This window comes from Gopherus flavomarginatus, chromosome 14 (assembly GCF_025201925.1).
Source record: "Gopherus flavomarginatus isolate rGopFla2 chromosome 14, rGopFla2.mat.asm, whole genome shotgun sequence".
Classification (NCBI taxonomy): Eukaryota; Metazoa; Chordata; order Testudines; family Testudinidae; genus Gopherus; species Gopherus flavomarginatus.
In genome coordinates, this window is record NC_066630.1 from 42701120 (window position 1) to 42721450 (window position 20331).

Sequence of the window (20331 nt, forward strand, 5' to 3'; positions counted from 1 at the left end):
TCGCAGCAGCATAAGCATCTGACTAACCAACGATTGTCAAAATATGAAATTGCTCTCAGTGACTCATGGGGTAACCCTCAAACGATGTGCCACGTTAAACCCAGCTTCTTTGTTGCCCCAGGAGGGAAGTAGTGGATATGTGCATGATTGTTTGCAGGTTTTGGACTTAATTTCCACCCCTCGCCCTGACCTTACTGAAGTTCCCCTCCAAGACCCTGAAATGGAGTTGTTTGTGGATGGATCTGCCTTTGTCCGAGAGGGAATCAGACACTCTGGATACGCAGTTACTGATAGCAAGACTCTATTAGTAGGGAAAGCTCTTTCACCCAGGGTGAGTGCCCAAGCAGCAGAGTTGAAAGCCCTAACTGCAGTCTGCCTCTATGCTAAAGGAAAGAGGGTTAATATTTATACAGATTCAAAATATGCTTTTGGGGTGTGTCACGCCACAGCTGCAATTTGAAAGGAATGAGGTTTCATTACCTCATCTGGAGCTCAGATTGCCCATGGAAAGGAAATTGCTGAACTGCTGCAAGCCATTCAGGCTCCTAGGAAGATTGCAGTGATACACTGCAAAGCTCATACCAGGCAGACTGATCCAGTCGCAAAAGGAAATCGCTTGGCAGACAGGGCGGCCAAGGCAGCAGCCCTGCAACGGGCCCAGTTGGACCTGATCTCTCCCTTAGCTCAATGGCAATTACAAGCTTCAGATACCGAAAAGGCAACATGGGAAAAGTGGGGTGCAAAACTTAATTCAGTGGGAATCTGGGAATGTGATGATTGTCCTATCCTACCTAGAAGCTATCAGGGTGAGGTACTACAAAAGGTTAACAGTAACACCCATCTAGGAGCGGATAAAATGGTTCAAATCGTTCCTAGGCTGTTTGTAGCCCCTGGATTAAGTGAAATGGCTGGAAGGGGAGTGGAAAGTTGTATTCTTTGTCAGCAATGTAATTCTAAGGGAACACGCCAACAAGCGCCACCTGGTGGGGACAGATGGGCTCATAGGCCCATGCAGCATGTTCAAATTGATTTTACTGATTTACCTTCTTCAGAAGGAAAGAAACATCTATTCGTGATCCTGGATCAACTTTCAGGATGGGTAGAGGCCTTTCCCACTGCCCAAGCCACAGCCAAAGCAGTTTGCAAGGTGCTTCTTAATGAGATCATGCCAAGATTTGGCCCTCCTGAAAAGATTGATTCTGACCAGGGAATGCATTTTACAGCAAAAATTTGCAAGGAACTCACTGAGGCAATTGGGACAAAATGGGTTTTTCATGCTCCCTGGCACCGTCAGAGCTCAGGCGGGTGGAATGTATGAATGGAACTCTAAACACCACCCTAACTAAGCTGTGTTAGGAACTCAAGATGAAATGGACTAAAGTTCTTCCTCTGGCCTTGTATATTGTGCAGACTACCCCGAATTCTAGGACTAAACTAGCGCCCTTCGAGATACTTGTTGGACATGTACCACCTATTTTTACTTCTCTGGTTTCAATACCTAGTGACACTGATCTGACTTGTGAAACAGAAGCTTATGTAAAAGCATTGCAGCAGCATTTAACAACATTACAACAGTACTCAGCACAGTCTCAATCTTTACCATTGTGGGAAGCTGTTCATTCTATTTTGCCAGGTGCCCCAGTGTGGATGAAAGCTTACCGAAAGACTCCACTTCAACCCCAGTGGCTAGGACCGTTCGAGACGATCCTGGTGAGCCCTACTGCTGTTCGGGTCAAGGAACTTCCCACTTGGATTCATCATACCAGAGTCAAACGGAGCCTCGCTAGGGAGCCCGACCCGGTAAAGGGTTCCCCAGAAGCAGACGGCATCGGACTTCAAGCGAGCCATGCACGTTCACCCCACCGTGAACCGGGTGAGCCAGAAGCAGACGACCTCCCTGCTGAGGACAAATGGACTGTTACCCCTTTGGGCGCCCTGATGCTAAAGCTCAAGAAGAAGTATACTGGTGCCCATTCTCCAAGGAATGGCAGCGAATAGTCACCTGGGGGTTGGTGCACTCATTTGTGTATTGTTTGTTGTTTTTCTTTTGTGGTGGTGGGATTAACTAGGGGAGATGAATATAAGGCCTTTATTCGCTTTGCTCATGAAATGAAAGCCCATATGCCAGCACTGAATAACATTTCGTGCTGGGTATGCTACCTTATCATGTAATCTAAATTGTGTTCCTCGAGTCCCCTTAGTGGATCCTCTAGGAACAAAGGGGGGAATTGTTGAGTGTGGTTCTGGCCTAGTTCTGCTTAGCACCACAGTTCAGCTTAGCAATAACACAGCAAGGCCTACTGGTTACTTTACTGGCTGGGATAGACAGGCCAGCACAGACATCTGTGTGACCTTGCTAGATAAGAGAATGCTTGTAGAGGCTGGGAAAGAAAAATGCTTACAGACACTTTTTAAAGGAACATGTATTCTTTTTTGTACTAAGCATGAAGTTATCAAGAAGTAACAGTTGTTCTTCGTTTTGTATGCTGGGAACAAATGCTGGGAAGGTACAGTGATGACGCGACGTAAGTGATGACGCGACGGAATAGCTAATAAAAAGCAGTTTGAATTTGTGAAGGGGGGCTGGTTCTGTATGGAGTGAGATGGGCAGTTCTCTGTTGCATGACATGCTACAATAAAGAACTTGATAGTCGGATTCTTGCTGGTCATTGCCTGTCTCTTTGCAGTCGGACAACGAAACCTGAGCCGTCTGGGATAAGAGAGATCCGTGACATAATTATGCCAACATAATAAAGCCAACTCAACAAGAGGAGTAGGGTTTATGTTGGTGTAGTTAGGGTGACACTGTTACTGTGGAGACACAACATTGTTTGCATCAGCTTTTGGCTCTCATTCTTGTCAATTTCATGGCACAGACCAGTTGCCCCTGGGTCCTCTGGAGAACTGGGAGGCTGGACCCAACTCCCAGCTGGGAGCTGGGGCGAGAATCCAGGGTGGCTTCTCCACCCCACTCCCAGCTGGGAACATGGGCTGTCTTGTCAATTTCAGACCACTGGAGCTCTGAAACTGACATGGATGAGGGGCTCCCAGTGGGGCAATGGGCAGGAGAGGGAGGGTGTGAGAAGCTGCGACAGCTGGACCCCCCCCTCCACAGGAGGCAAGAAGCTCTTGGTGGCTTCCCCCCACTCCTGGTGGGGGATGGCGAGGTGGGAAGCCCCCAGTGGCTTCACCTTGATCCTGATGCAAAATGGGGAGGCCAGCGGAAGGGCAGCCTGAGGGGCATCCGGGCTCCCGGCAGGGAGCTGCCAGCAGAGCTGAGAGTCCGGGCTCTTGGATCTCCACACTGCACTGCCCCTCTTAGCTTGGTGGAAGCGCTCCTGGTGAGGCTGTGCACCACCGACCCAAGGAGAGTAGTGTGGACATCAGTCACTGCTGCAGTGTAGACATAGCCTAAGGCTATTAGCATTGGGTAGCCAGGAGACCATATTCTCAGTCCATATCATCAATTTAAGGGGTAGATGGGATTTTATTTAAAGGCACCAGGACAAGGTTTCCTAAGGTGTTACAGAAAAGTATGCTTTCATGGATACATGCAGATCATTTAGGGACTGGAAAATCTAAGAGAAGGGCCAGACACATTTTATCCCAGCCTCAAACAACAGCAAACTTGAGAAAGCTGTCAGACTTGTCTCACATGCCAAAATACAGGTCAGCACAAGCGAAACAGCCCATGTTGGTGGCACTGGAAAAATTGGCCCCTGAAGCAAAGTAGGAATAGATTTGTTTCTTTAGGCAGGAAAAATCTATGTACTTGACTATTAGACTCATTTCTCTGAGGCTGCCTTACTAGATATACTAAAGCTAAACAGGTCATTGTGCATATCAAATCTATTTTTATTATATACAGTATACCTAATAGAGTAATGTCCGACATGGGCCATAGTTTAGTGGACATGAGTTTAAGCAGTTCTCATTGACGAACGGGTTTAGACATGCAACCGCTACTCCCCATTATTCCCAATTCAACAGGTTGGCAGGAAACTGTGTTAAAATAATAACATGCCTATGGAAAAGAACGTGGAGTCAGACTCTGATCCATATTTAGCACTGTTAAATTACAGAATGGCCCCAATGAAGCATAGGCTGTCACCTGCTGACATTTTGTTCAACATAAACGTGAAAACAAAAATGCCTGCACTGTTGGAAACTGCTGTCAGAGTCACTCGGAACTTTGAGGTATCTAAAGATTGGACATCTGTGTTAGGAGTGCTCGTGCCAGTGTAGGCTTCAGGCCTGTATTTTCAGCTAAGATAGTATTTTGAGTTTTGTTTGACTTTTTGATACCCATACATTCTTACTAATATGTATGAACTTTACTCATGTGTAAATGAAGGACAAAGACACTGTATATGTTGCTTCTGCCTAGCCAGATGGGTTTGTTAGCATAATGGGAACTGATAAGGGCAGTGTATGTGGTACTGCAGCGCACACTTTAAGGTTGCCTCAACTCCTATCTCACGGAAAGGTCAAGCAACCAGTTAGGATGGGCAAAGGGGGACTGGGGCCAAGGTATAAAACACTAAAAGGCCAAAAAAATGCCTCTCTCTGACGGTAGCGCAACCTCACTCCTTACCCCTACCATGAGGTACAAAAGAGGTGGGACAAAGACCCCAGACCCATGACCCCCCCAGATGGAACATGACCATAAGTTGTAAGGGGTGGGACTGTGGGTGTGCATTTCAGGCATAATTATGCCTCCTGATGAGTGGTGGGGCGGGACACTGGGAGACAAGGGTCTGCAGCATCAGGGTTATGGGACACTGGAAACTAACCTCAATAAACATTGCATTGCCTGTATTTTGGACTTCTGGTCTTCTGCTTTCTGTCTGCGTGACAAGAACCAGGGAGATGGTGACAGGAAAGCCCTCGAGCACTCTGAATATACAATTTTGATATGCTTTTACTTAGAAGTTACAAAGTAATCCCATTAGGAAACAGACAACTTGGGCTCAGGCACTGAGCCAAGCTAAAGGCAAGAATCATCTCTCAAGGAGCTCTGGGTTCTTACAAACGCTATTTATTGTAGTTACAGTTAAAGAGAAATAGAGTTGAAGGAAAAGAAAGCAAATGGCCTCCCTATTGATACCTTAACACATTCCACTTCTAAGAAAGGTAATTCACCCCATTCCACCTTCCTCTTTGCTTATACTCCTGAAGCTAAGATACTAAGCTCATACATCAGCCAAACTGGAAATAAAACGTAATCCCAAAGAGGTCTCAAAATATGTTTAATCCTAAAACAAATATGGTAATCTCTCTCTCTAAGAGTCGCAAGGAAAGTCACAAAGCAGGTTGTAGCTTACATTTTGTGTTGAGTAAACACAGCCCTGTTAGCTACCAAAAGTTGGCCTGAACATTTAGGGGTGCCATTTAGGGGGTTTTAAAGGGCTTCTGGCCCCGCTCTGAGTTTCACACAGCAGATCTGCTCGCAGTGCATGCCCAAGCCCCAGGCACAGCTCTTAATTGCAGGGCAGCCTGGAGTGTGGAATGGAATGAATTCTGCAGAGGAGAGGTGCTGCTCCCAGCCTGTGTCCCAGGACCAAGAAGTCTTTATAAACAGAGGCAGGGTGATTAAGACAAGAAAGGGCTGGTAATTAAATTAAATAAAGGATCTCAAGTCCTCTGATGAGCTTGAAAGCATTGCCAGGCAATCCAGTTCCCAGATCTGTAAAACAGGAATCCCACTGCATGGGGATGGTGAAAAGAGACCACAGGGAACAAGCAATATTATCAGAATAGAAGAAATACAGCCAAGGTCACAATCAAAAAAGAGGGAGATGTCGGGGGGATAGGTGAAAAGAAGGAGCCAAAACCAAGGGAAGGGAGAGCAGTGCTACAAAGAAGTACCCACTCTACCTGTGGTACTTATGTGGGCCCATTACCATAGTATCTGAGCGCCTCACAATGTCTAACCTATTTCTCCAACCAGCCAGTACACAGTAGCTGCAAGAGATGGTGCAGGGGGCCCTGCACTCTGCTCCTTAAAGGAGCAGAATGCTGCTAGGGAGGGCGTTCATTCTTTATATGGCTTTAACAGTACAATACATAAGCTAACATACTTAAACAAAGGCTTTGCTTAAATTTGTTAGCATATGTATTGTGCTGCTAAGTTGGTCAGGAGTCCTCAAGAGTGGAAGGAAGAGGGGTCGGAAGGTGTTTAAATAAAACTGTGTTTTTTATTTTGTTTCTCCCCATTGGCCTGAATTATCCATGACATTCATACTGCATCACATCAAGTTCGAATCATTCGAGCAATGCCTCTGCTTGCACTGCCCAGAGGGTGTTTGGATTCTGATGTCAGCCCAGCTCTGCAGCCACACAGGAATCAGATGTTGTCCCCAGTGTTCGCAGAATTCTTCTTTGCAGCCAAACTAGTCTAACATGCATTTTGCTAACCAGAACTGGAGCAGCAAAACAAAGAAAACAAATGCCTCATTTTCCAGCGTTGTGGGTGAGAGAACTAGAAGTGAAGATTATAATGCTGGACACTGACAGCTTTAAACCTGCAGCCTCAGGAATCTGCCAAGAACTTTGCAGAAAATATGTTCCTCATCTTAGCAATGGAGCTGAGACTGAACACGCATCTGCTCACCTTTATTCAAATGAAGCTCCTTCTGATCTCACAGCTCAGGCGTTGTCAATTTTATCCAGAATAATTTACAAACTTGGAACCTAATCCTGTAAATCCTTAATCATTTGATCAATCCCATTGAAGACAATAGGACTATTTGCATGTCTAGGGACTGTTTTTGTGGTAAGAGTTTCAGGAGTCTGTTCTGTTCCTAGAAAGGAAGTTGAATCTCCTATTGAAATGCAGTGTTTGGGTACAATACCATAGTACAGTTTAGGATACAGTTCTACTTAAAATTTGTCTTTTAATAAGTCAGACATATTCTGAAACAGCTCCTCATCCAACTCCCATATTCCATCAAAAGAGACTGAATACTACATATTTGGGGGAAAGTGAGTAGTTAAGCACATTGATGTTTGTATATACGAACACCGATTTCATCACTGCATTGGAAAACAGAGTTGAATTTAATTTTCTGTGGAATTTGAAGACAGTTTAACAGCCTCAATTATTTTCTATGTTAACCACTGTGTACCTGACAAAATGACGTGCCTTCTAAGAGAAAAGAATCAGTCCACGCTTACTGAAAAAAAATTCTTTCCAACTGGTGTTCAGAAGAGTGCCACAAAACACATAGGTACCCTCATGAGCAGAGGGCAGAGTGGATACTCTCCCACATTATGACCAGCAAAATAATAATAATAATTATTATTATTAATAAAATCTCAAAGAGGCAGAGGTTCACAGATTGGCAAACCTAAAAAGCTGTGTTATGCTTTAAACCACCTCAGCACATAACTTTTAATTATCAGAGGGGCAGCCGTGTTAGTCTGGATCTGTAAAAGCAGCGAAGAATCCTGTGGCACCTTATAGACTAACAGACATTTTGGAGCATGAGCTTTCATGGGTGAATACATACATCCCCACGAAAGCTCATGCTCCAAAACATCTGTTAGTCTATAAGGTGCCACAGGATTCTTTGCTGCTATAACTTTTAATGTTCATAAACCTGATAACTTCAAAGGAACACTGAAGCCCATTAACCTGAATTTGTGCCAGCCAGCATGCCCTCACTGACTAAAGGCTCAGTCATGTGAGGGTGTGTGGCGCTCAGCAAGTCACAGGGCGGTGAGTGGAGGGACTCGGTGCGCCATGGCAGGGAAAGCATTTAGGAAGTTTCTTCCCCTGTTTGACCGTGTTCTGGTTGAAAGATGTGCAGCTGAGACTGTAACCAAAGGAGGCATCATGCTTCCGGAAAAATCGCAAGGAAAAGTGCTACAAGCAACAGTAGTGGCAGTTGGATCGGGATCCAAAGGAAAGAGTGGAGAGATTCAGCCAGTTAGTGTCAAAGTTGGTGAGAAGATTCTGCTACCAGAATATGGCGGTACTAAAGTAGTACTGGAAGAGAAGGAGTATTACTTATTTAGAGATGGTGACATTCTTGGAAAGTATGTGGACTAAATTTCTCAAATGGCTGCAGTATCATGAAGTTGTCCATTCCACTAAAGTGCTGAAATCTTTTTCCATCATGTAAATAATTTCCTGTTCTTTATTTTATAATAAACAGATAACCAGTCTCTCTGAAAAAAAAATAGCTAAAAATTAACCTCTCCCTTTTAGGTTAAACAGAGTCATGTCACTGGCTCCATCTCTGTTGTTACATAACAGATAACAAAACCCCAGGGGGGCATGGTGCTGGCACATAAGGTCTCAGGTACAGGGTGTGAGTTTTCAGAATCTCTTTTGGAAATAGTCATGTAGGTGAAATAGCTGGTACTTATGATTATGCTATTTCTATGCATGTATCATCTTGGTATCTGAAGTTAGGAATATTAGCTCTGGTTATTACATGTTTGCTCCTGTGGTAACGCCCACAAGGTATTTAGCCAGCACATAAAGAAACGAGTCAAGGTGAATGGCCCATTAAGGAACACTTAGCTCACAATGGACCCTGGAAAACATGTGTCTACACTTAATGGACTTTTCCTATGAAGGTTCTAACTAGAATAGGGGTTGGGGTGGTGGACATGTAACTTGCTCATGTGACTCCAAACACCATCTTTCCCAGTGAGAACAGATTTCCCTTCACTTGGCAGAAGGTGGGCCCTTGGGCTGGGAGCAAGGCTGGGAGGAGTCCCATGGGGACATGACCTATGAAGGAAGGCTGAAAGAATTGGGTTTGTTCAGTTTGGAAAAGAGAAGACTGAGAGGGGACATGATAGCACTTTTCAGGTATCTAAAAGGGTGTCATCAGGAGGAGGGAGAAAACTTGTTCACCTTAGCCTCTAACCATAGAACAAGCAGCAATGGGCTTAAACTGCAGCAAGGGAGATTTAGGTTGGACATTAGGAAAAACTTCCTAACTGTCAGGGTGATTAAACACTGGAATAAATTGCCTAAGGAGGTTGTAGAAACTCCATCTCTGGAGGTATTTAAGAGTAGGTTAGATAAATGTCTATCAGGCATGGTCTAGACAGTATTTGGTCCTGCCATGAGGGCAGGAGACTGGACTCGATGACCTCTCAAGGTCCCTTCCAGTCCTAGAATCTATGAATCTATGACCTGGAAAGCCCTTGCTGTTTGAAGTGGTATCAACAAACATGTTGGAGACCGGAGATATTGGGAAGGACAAATTGTGAATCTTTTCCATTTGGCTAGGTAGATAGCCCTAGTGAAGGGTTTCCTACTGCCAAGGAGGACTTGTCTGACTGGAGCCGAACAGGCAAGCTCTGTCAGGTTCAACCATGGAGCTTCCACACCGTGAGGTGAAGTGATAAACTAGGCAAATACAATTTAGATGGGGCTACTATAAGGTGGGTGCATAACTGGCTGGATAACCGTACTCTGAGAGTAGTTATTAATGGCTCCCAATCCTGCTGGAAAGGTATAACAAGTGGGGTTCCGCAGGGGTCTGTTTTGGGACCGGCTCTGTTCAATATCTTCATCAACGACTTAGATGTTGGCATAGAAAATACACTTATTAGGTTTGCAGACGATACCAAACTGGGAGGGATTGCAATTGCTTTGGAGGACAGGGTCAAAATTCAAAATGATCTGGACAAATTGGAGAAATGGTCTGAGGTAAACCGGATGAAGTTCAATAAAGACAAATGCAAAGTGCTCCACTTAGGAAGGAACAATCAGATTCACACATACAGAATGGGAAGAGACTGTCTAGGAAGGAGTATGGCAGAAAGAGATCTAGGGGTCATAGTGGACCACAAGCTAAATATGAGTCAACAGTGTGATACTGTTGCAAAAAAAGTAATTCTGGGATGCATTAACAGGTGTGTTGTAAACAAGACACGAGAAGTTATTCTTCCGCTCTACTTTGCGCTGGTTAGGCCTCAACTGGAGTATTGTGTCCAGTTCTGGGCACCGCATTTCAAGAAAGATGTGGAGAAATTGGATAGGGTCCAAAGAAGAGCAACAAGAATGATTAAAGGTCTTGAGAACATGACCTATGAAGGAAGGCTGAAAGAATTGGGTTTATTTAGTTTGGAAAAGAGAAGACTGAGAGGGGACATGATAGCACTTTTCAGATATCTAAAAGGGTGTCATCAGGAAGAGGGAGAAAACTTGTTCACCTTAGTCTCTAACGATAGAACTAGCAGCAATGGGCTTAAACTGCAGCAAGGGAGATTTAGGTTGGACATTAGGAAAAAGTTCCTAACTGTTAGGGTAGTTAAACACTGGAATAAATTGCCTAAGGAGTTTGTAGAATCTCCATCTCTGGAGATATTTAAGAGTAGGTTAGATAAATGTCTATCAGGGATGGTCTAGACAGTATTTGGTCCTGCCATGAGGGCAGGGGACTGGACTCGATGACCTCTCGAGGTCCCTTCCAGTCCTAGAGTCTATGAATCTATGAATCTATGAACTTGAGGTTCGGGTGCTGGAGACGGTCGTGATTTCCGTACATTGAGGTAGAAGTCCCAAGTCATCCAAAGTAGCTCTTGTGGACCGGCCCTTGGAATGGCCCTTGATTAGTCAGTCACTGAGGTACGGAAACACCTACACCTGACTCTTGCGTAGGAACACGGCCACAGCTACCATGCACTTAGTAAACATTCGAGGAGGCACTGACAGGCTGAACAGAAGAACTTTGAACTGATAATGATTGTGGATTTCGGCCGGTGTGCCCAGGGCTGCCTGCCCCCTGCTACCACTCAAAAGGGAACCATCACACTATCTCATCCTTAGGTGGAACACAGAGACTTCCGCAATGAGGTCAGCCAAGGTCTGGAACCTTTCTAGTAGCAGGAACACTCTGACACAGGTCAAGTCGAGCACAGCTCCAATGAACTCTATCCTCGACTATATACAACTATATGGCAGGTTTTGTAAAGTTTGCAAGAATGGAGAACACAACAATGCCAGCCGAAGCAGCAGACGTTCCAGCACTGTCACTGGTGGCAAGAAGGAACTGAGGGTGGAGGGGTTGGCGGCACCCCTTATACTGCGGCATGTACCTGCCACTCCAGAGGGCACCAGAGCTGGTCCCACACGGATACTGCTGAAGGAAAAACATCCGGCACCAGTGCATGTGGCAAGCACACACACCTAATATGGAATGGACATGTGCTAGCACTCGAAGAAAAAGCAAGAGACATGAGCGTTCTGGCTAACCGTCACAGGCAGTAAGAAGGAACTGGAGTGGTGGTGGGTCAGTAGGGCCCTATATTTAGCGCCATTAAGGCACGACCCAAGGGGGAACCCAGACAAACCTGATGGGTACTGCTAGGGGAAAAACCTTCTGACTGCTGTGCACGCAGTGCACGCACACCTAATTGGAATTGATATGAGCAATCACTCGAAGAAGGATCATTCCAGGCAACCATTCTGGGTGATAAGAGGGAACTGAGAGGATGAGTGGCCAGCAGCACCCCCTTATATCTGGCTCTAGAGCTGGTCCTACAGATACCACTGAGGGAAATCTCTCTGACAACTCTGCCTGTGGCCTGCACCACATCTAGCCTGGAATGGACATGAGCAAACATTCAAAGAAGAAAGTATCCATCTTCAATGTAATTTGCTCTCACACTGTAAAAATATATTCCACTTCCATCCATCAAAGACATCTCAGTCATCTGACGGACATTACTTCTCATATAGTAGGATGAGGCCCTGAAACATAAACCCTTGTATCATAGGCCTAAGGCCTGAACTAAAGTAATGGTCAAGACTTTGCTAACATAAAGCAAAGTGAAGCTGTGAGCCAGAGGCAGGCTCTGCTCACAGAACCTGGCAAGGAAAGGGCTGATGCTGCAAGAAGATACAGACTTAAAAGGACCAGAACACTCGGATACTTGCACATTCCACACGGATAACAAGGAACAGGCTGACCCCTCCTAAAGATGGGCAAAAGGGTAATATAATGGATAGAGTTGTTTTATTCGAACCAATATGTGCAAGGTGAGAGGCGGCACCTTACTGCGTAGGGGGGGTTGTACCTCAATACGTCAGGACTGATGTATAACTTGTTTGTATCTGTGTATAAGAATACATCCCTGAGGCTGTGTCTTTGTCAAGCCTAGAGGGCAGTGGAAAGCCCCACCACCGACTGAGCTGTGTCCATTGTCAGAGGGCACATATTCGTAGTATGTCTTGTAGTGTCTGCTGAAAACTATTACTGTGCGTTGTTTGACAATAAACCTGGCCAGGTGCTTTCGTACCTTATCGGAGTCTGTGGTCATTGGGGGTTCTCTCGGGATCTTCTGTGTCAGCTATCTGTGCAGAGCCGGGGCAGCACATAGAGGGAACACATGCATGCAGCCAACTGTTATCAACATTGAACAGAGCAGAGCACCACACCGGTGGCGTCTGACACCACCCATCAAAGACATCTGACAGACATCCCTTCTGATTTTCTGTTGCAAAGCACTGAGATTTTTTCCATTGATGCTTATCCAATGTGAGTATTGCTGCATCATTCATGCACCATGGAATATAAACAGAAATACTAAATTTGTCAGTTTTAATCATTAGCCAATACAGATGTGCAGTGAAAATTTTTTTATTTTTTTCATATTTTGTGAACCCCCTGTGCAGTCAATAAGGAACCACTTTGAGAACCATTACTCTAGTTGGACGTATTCTTGTTCCATCTCTGGACAAGGCACTAGAGAAGGAACAGAGGAAACAATCATAGAATCATAGAATATCAGGGTTGGAAGGGACCTCAGGAGGTCATCTAGTCCAACCCCCTGCTCAAAGCAGGACCAATCCCCAACTAAATCATCCCAGCCAGGGCTTTGTCAAGCCTGACCTTAAATACATTTAAGGAAGGAGATTCTACCACCTCCCTAAGTAACTCATTCCAGTGCTTCACCACTCTCCTAGTGAAAAAGTTTTTCCTAATATCCAACCTAAACCTCCCCCACTGCAACTTGAGACCATTACTCCTTGCTCTGTCATCTGCTATCACTGAGAACTGTCTAGATCCATCCTCTTTGGAACCTCCTTTCAGGTAGTTGAAAGCAGCTATCAAATCGCCCCTCATTCTTCTCTTCTGCAAACTAAACAATCCCAGTTCCCTCAGCTTCTTCTCATAAGTCATGTGCTCCAGCCCCCTAATCATTTTTGTTGCCCTCCGCCAGACTCTTCCCAATTTTTCCACATCGTCTTGTAGTGTGGGGCTCAAAATTGGACACAATATTCCAGATGAGGCCTCACCAATGTCAAATAGAGGGGAATGATCATGTCCCTCGATCTGCTGGCAATGCTGCAATTTATGTCATTAGACTTCTTGGCAACAAGGGCACATTTTTGACTCATATCCACCTTCTCGTCCACTGTAACCCCTAGGGGTCCTTTTCTGCAGAACTGCTGCCTAGTCACTCGGTCCCTACTTTGTAGCAGTGCATGGGATTCTTCCTTCCTAAGTGCAGGACTCTGCACTTCTCGTTGTTGAACCTCATCAGATTTCTTTTGGCTCAATCCTCTAATTTGTCTAGGTCGCTCTGTATCCTATCTCTACCCTCCACCATATCTACCACTCCTCCCAGTTTAGTGTCATCAGCAAACTTGCTGACGGTGCAACCTATGCCATTCTCCAGATCATTAATGAAGATATTGAACAAAACTGGCCCCAGGACCAACCCTTGGGGCACTGCGCTTGAAACTGGCTGCCAACTAGACATCGAGCCATTGATCACTACCCATTGAGCCTGATGATATAGCCAGCTTTCTATCCACCTTTTAGTCCATTCATCCAGCCCATACTTCTTTAACTTGCTGGCAAGAATACTGTGGGAGACCGTATGAAAAGCTTTGCTAAAGTCAAGGAATAACACATCCACTGCTTTCCCCTCATCCACAGAGCCAGTTATCTCATCATAGAAGGCAATTAGGTTAGTCAGGCAGTTAGTTTAGTTCAACTGCATACCCCGGAATAGGCTCAGTGTCTGCCACGAGGAAGCGTAGGACATATACATGGGCTGAACAGATACTGCTAGCTAAAAATCTCCAATCAAGGGCTTGAGAAGTGCATGTGCACCTGAAGTGGAGAATCCATAGGGCTACTACTCAAAGGAGCAGCATTCTATTCTGGCTGAGCAGACTACATTGTGTCCTTGCACATACCAACTTAGTCATAGCAATCCATTGTCTCACGAGCTGGTGCAAATGCAGCTATTCTCTTGAGAATTATACAAGATGATAGGATCACGCTGCATCAGAGCTGCAACAGCAGCACTGGCTGCCTGTCAAATGGCAGATGATTACCACATCCAGGTCTTCAGCTTCAAAGCTCTCCCTGGGCAGCGACCACCATCTCAGAAACTGCTCATCTCACCACAGTCACGACTTCCTGAGGGATGGTGAAACTCCCAGTGGGTGAGATGAAACTAGTGTGAGTGGGACATGGAGCCTTTCCAGCAGCCATCCAGTGACTAGAGAACTCCCTGCCACAGAATCTAAGGATGGCTGCAATTCAGAGCACTTTCAGGACAAATGGCAAGCATCAGCTCTGATTCAGCCTCCACACAGTATAAGAACACCCCAACAAAAATCCCTTCCTTCCCCCACTGTTGGGATGAGTGCTGTTAGGGTTCTATTAGCTCAGTCTGGGGCTCTGGTAACACAGACTGGGCCCTTGTAAAAGGCTCAGGGACAGGGATAGGTGTGAAGGTTTGCTTAGCCTGGCTGAGGGTGACCTCTTGGCTAGCTTCACATAGTTGGCAAAGTCTTCCCCCAGCAGCATGGGAATGGGATAATCATTATAGACTGCAAAAGTCCACATTCTTGAACAGCCCTTGTACTGGTCAGGGAACTTGGCTGTAGGTAAGTGTCATGGACTCACAGACCGTGCCCGCTTGTGGCCCTGTGCGGTCCGTGGGGGGTGCCCTTTTCAGTGCGACAGCCCTTCTCAGGGGTCCACTCTCTCTCAGGGTCAGGCCCTTCCACCTCCTAGAGCTGCACCTCTCTGAGCCTTAGCGTACCTGTTTCTCACCATGGGCCCCCTCAGGGAGTCCACACGATCTGGACCCCCTGGGCATCCTCACCCCCGAAAGGGGTTGATGCAACCCTGTTCTCTAGACCGGAGTGACTCTCAGCCAGCATAAAACAAGAGGGTTTATTGAGAGTTGAACACAGCACAAGAAACTCTCGGGGCCTCAGACCTGGTCTCTCTCAATCACAGCACATTCCAGTCTCCCCTGCAGCCAGGTGGGCTCTGCCTGCTTCCCCTCGCCAGTCCCGCGCCCCCCTGCTTCACAGCTAGGCCTCTGATATCCCCAGCCCCAAGCCCCGCCTCTGTCCATTGTCTTCTCTCCAGGTACACAAGGTTGTAAACAGGAGGACCTGGGTTTTCTCTCCTCTCAGCTCTCCTCTGGCTGGAACCAGCTGGTCAGGTCACCGGGGTCCTCTCTCTGCAGCCCATTGTCCTCCCACTGGCCAGAACCGGCTGTGTCTCCTGAGCTGGGTCTCCGGGTCACCAGGTCACCAGTCACCGGGGTCTCCGTCCTCCAGGCCATTGGCTGGGGTCCCAAGTCCCTCTCTGGTCCTCTTTCACAACAAACTCCCTCTCCCATCACCTCGTTAAACCAGTAACACCCAGGGACATTGAGTCCCACCCCTGTGTATGCAAACCACGGGAAAACACAGAAAACCTCAAGAAACCCCCCACTTCGTCACAGCAAGTCAAAAAAGGTAGACTGGAAAGGTTGAATCATTACTTGGCTCTTTGGGTTGATGAATTTGGGGTCCACTAAAGATTGGTGGATAGCTGACACCTGTGCTCCAGTATCCCTCCAATCTGTAACCTTCTTCCCACCCACACTTACAGTTTCCCTTCACTCTGAGGCTATCTTAGAGGCATCTGGAACTGAGGACCTTTGGTGTGACCTCAGTGCAATGAACTGTAATCTGTTGGGGTTCTTGGGACAGTTGGCCTTTACATGCCCCAGCTCGTTACATTTAAAACATCACCAGCTGACTGGAAGGACAGAACAGGTCGTGGTGGGGGGGAGTGGCATTATAGGTGAAAGAAAATGTAGATTCAAATGAAGTAAAAATCTTAAGTGAATCCACATGTTCCATAGAATCGCTATGGATAGAAATTTCATGCTCTAATAAAAATATAACATTAGTGATCTATTATCGACCACCTGACCAGGCCAGTAATAGAGATGATGAAATGCTAAGGGAAATTAGAGAGGCTATCAAAATTAAGAACCCAATAATAGTGGGGGATTTCAATTATCCCCATATTGATTGGGAACATTTCACTTAGCACAAAATGCAGAGATGAAATTTCTCGATACTTTAAATGATTGCTTCATGGAGCAGCTGATAAGGGAACCCACAAGGGGAGAGGCAACTCTAGATTTAATCCTGAGTGGAGCGCAGGAGCTGGTCCAAGAGGTAACTATAACAGGACCGCTTGGAAATAGTGACCATAATACAATAGCATTCAACATCCCTGTGGGGGAAGGACACCTCAACAGCCCAACACTGTGGCATTTAATTTCAAAAGGAGGAACTATGCAAAAATGAGGGGGTTAGTTAAACAAAAGTTAAAAGGTACAGTGACTAAAGTGAAATCCCTGCAAGTTGCATGGGCGCTTTTTAAAGATACCATAATAGAGGCCCAACTTCAATGTATACTCCAAATTAAGAAACACGGTAAAAGAACTAAAAAAGAGCCACCGTGGCTTAACAACCATGTAAAAGAAACAGTGAGAGATAAAAAGACTTCCTTTAAAAAGTGGAAGTCAAATCCTAGTGAGGCAAATAGAAAGGAGCACAAACACTGCCAGCTTAAGTGCAAGAGTGTAATAAGAAAAGCCAAAGAGCAGTTTGAAGAACGGCTAGCCAAAAACTCCAAAGGTAATAACTAAATGTTTTTTAAGTACATCAGAAGCAGGAAGCCTGCTAAACAACCAGTAGGGCCCCTTGATGATAGAGATGCAAAAGGAGCGCTTAAAGACGATAAAGTCATTGTGGAGAAACTAAATGGATTCTTTGCTTCCGTCTTCACAGCTGAGGATGTTAGGGAGATTCCCAAACCTGAACTGGCTTTTGTAGGTGACAAATCTGAGGAACTGTCACAGATTGAAGTGTCACTAGAGGAGGTGTCATGGTATAATTCCCCACTCTGAACCTTAGCGTCCAAAAGATGGGGTACCAGCATGAATTCCTCTAAGCTCAATTACCAGCTTAGTACTTGTAGCGCTGCCACCAACCAGGAATTCCAGTAACTGGTACTCTCTGGTCCCCCCAAAACCTTGCCCGGGGACCCTCAAGACCCAGACCCTCTGGATCTTAACACAAGGAAAGTAAACCCTTTCCCTCACCGTTGCCTCTCCCAGGCTTCCCCTCCCTGGGTTACCCTGGAAGATCACTGTGATTCAAGCTCCTTGAATCTTGAAACAGAGAGGAAAATGCACCTTCCCCCCTCCTTCTCTCTCCCCCTCTCAGACTCTCCCTGAGAGAGAAAGTAATCCTAACACAGAGAGAAATTAACCTCTCTCTCCCCCTTCCCTCCTTTCTCCCCACCAATTCCCTGGTGGATCCAGACCCAGTCCCCTGGGGTCTCACCAGAATAAAAAAACAATCAGGTTCCTAAACAAGAAAAGCTTTTAATTAAAGAGAGAAAAACAGTAAAAATTATCTTTGTAAATTTAAGATGGAATAGGTACAGGGTCTTTCAGCTATAGACACTGCGAATACCCTCCCAGCCTAAGTATACAAGTACAAATTAAAATCCTTTCAGCAAAATACACATTTGAACTCCTCCCAGCCAAATGCACATTTGCAAACAAAGAAAACAAACATAAGCCTAAACTCGCCTTATCACCTAGTACTTACTATTTTGAATCTATAAGAACCTGTATCTGGGAGATTGGAGAGAAACCTGGTTGCACGTCTGGTCCCTCTGAGCCCCCAGAGGGAACAACAACCAAAAACTACAGAACACACAAAACTTCCCTCCCTCAAGGTTTGAAAGTATCCTGTCCCCTGATTGGTCCTCTGATGAGGTGACAGTCAGGCTCACTGAACTTGTTAACCCTTTACAGGCAAAAGAGACATGAAAGTACTCCTGTTCTATTAACCCTTAACTATCTGTTTATGATAGGAGGTTTTGGAATTAATTGATAAACTCAACATTAACAAGTCACCGGGACCAGATGGCATTCACCCAAGAGTTCTGAAAGAACTCAAATGTGAAGTTGTGGAACTATTAACTAACGTTTGTAACCTGTCCTTTAAATCGGCTTCGGTACCCAATGACTGGAAGTAAGCTAATATAATGCCAATATTTTAAAAGGGCTCTAGAGGTGGATCCCAGCAATTACAGACCGGTAAGTCTAACATCGGTACCGGGCAAATTAGTCGAAACACTAGTTAAGAATAAAATTGTCAGACACATAGAAAAACAAACTGTTGAGCAATCGTCAACATGGTTTCTGTTAAGGGAAGTTGTGCCTTACTGATCTATTAAAGTTCTTTGAAGGGGTCAACAAACATGTGGACAAGGGGGATCCAGTGGACATAGTGTACTTAGATTTCCAGAAAGCTTTTCACATGGTCCCTCATCAAAGGCTCTTACGTAAATTAAGCTGTCATGGGATAAAAGGGAAGGTCCTTTCATGGACTGAGAACTGGCTAAAAGACAGGGAACAAAGGGTAGGAATAAAAGGTAAATTCTCAGAATGGAGAGGGGTAACTAGTGGTGTTCCCCAAGGGTCAGTCCTAGGACCAATCCTATTCAATTTATTCATAAATGATCTGGAGAAAGGGGTAAACAGTGAGGTGGCAAAGTTTGCAGATGATACTAAACTACTCAAGATAGTTAAGACCAAAGCAGATTGTGAAGAACTTCAAAAAGATCTCACAAAACTAAGTGATTGGGCAACAAAATGGCAAATGAAATGTAATGTGGATAAATGTAATGCACATTAGAAAAAATAACCCCAGCTATACATACAATATGATGGGGGCTAATTTAGCTACAACTAATCAGGAAAAAGATCTTGGAGTCATCGTGGATAGTTCTCTAAAGATGTCCACGCAGTGTGCAGAGGCGGTCAAAAAAGCAAACAGGATGTTAGGAATCATTAAAAAGGGGATAGAGAATAAGACTGAGAATATCTTATTGCCCTTACATAAATCCATGGTATGCCCACATCTCGAATACTGCGTACAGATTTGGTCTCCTCACCTCAAAAAAGATATTCTAGCACTAGAAAAGGTTCAGAAAAGGGCAACTAAAATGATTAGGGGTTTGGAACGGGTCCCATATGAGGAGAAATTAAAGAGGCTAGGACTCTTCCGCTTGGAAAAGAGGAGACTAAGGGGGGATATGATAGAGGTCTATAAAATGATGAGTGATGTGGAGAAAGTGGATAAGGAAAAGTTATTTACTTATTCCCATAATACAAGAACTAGGGGTCATCAAATGAAATTAATAGGCAGCAGGTTTAAAACAAATAAAAGGAAGTTCTTCTTCACACAGCGCACAGTCAACTTGTGGAACTCCTTGCCTGAGGAGGTTGTGAAGGCTGGACTGTAACAGCGTTTAAAAGAGAACTGGATAAATTCATGGTGGTTAAGTCCATTAACGGCTATTAGCCAGGATGGGTAAGGAATGGTGTCCCTAGCCTGTGTTTGTCAGAGGATGGAGATGGATGGCAGGAGAGAGATCACTTGATCATCAACCTGTTTGGTTCACGCCCTCTGGGGCACCTGGCATTGGCCACTGTCGGTAGACAGATACTGCGCTAGATGGACCTTTGGTCTGACCCGGTACGGTTGTTCTTATGTTCTTATGTCCCTGGGGCGAGGAGGGTTGCTGGAGAATGGTGTGGTGGGATGATAAGGTGTCTGGGGTTTTCCTTGTGGTGTAGTTGGGGTCTTGGGCTGGCCCCGGTGGTATGGTGTGGCCTTGGGGTGTTCCTTCTGGTATCCGCCAAAACTGCGACCAGGGTTGTTCCTCTCTGTTACCTCCACCCATTTGTTCCAAGTTTCCCCATCTGTTTGGTGGTCTGGGACTGCTCATATTGATCAGCATAAGAAGAAAGACTTTCTGCTGAGTCCATTTTCTTATCCCATAGCCACTGTTTTACATCATCATTGGTCATAGTCAGGAACTGCTCCTGTACAACTAAATCACACATTCCTTCAAATCTAATTACATCCCTTCCTTTGACCCATTTATCTAACAGATCCTTCATCTGATTGACATAAGCCACATTTAAATTTTACTCTGTAAATTTCAAGGGTAATTTGAAATCCTT

General features: G+C 45.3%; 2 protein-coding genes across 2 annotated transcripts in view; both read left to right on the forward strand.

Annotated features, from left to right (window-relative positions):
• The window catches only part of LOC127034053 (uncharacterized), an 83841-nt gene that overhangs the window by 49542 nt on the left and 13968 nt on the right, over nucleotides 1-20331 (forward strand). The window lies entirely within an intron of this gene.
• Nucleotides 7692-8169, forward strand: LOC127034048 (10 kDa heat shock protein, mitochondrial). Its single transcript, XM_050922486.1, has one exon. The coding sequence runs from the start codon at nucleotides 7745-7747 to the stop codon at nucleotides 8051-8053; it is 309 nt and encodes a 102-aa protein (XP_050778443.1). The 5' UTR covers nucleotides 7692-7744; the 3' UTR covers nucleotides 8054-8169.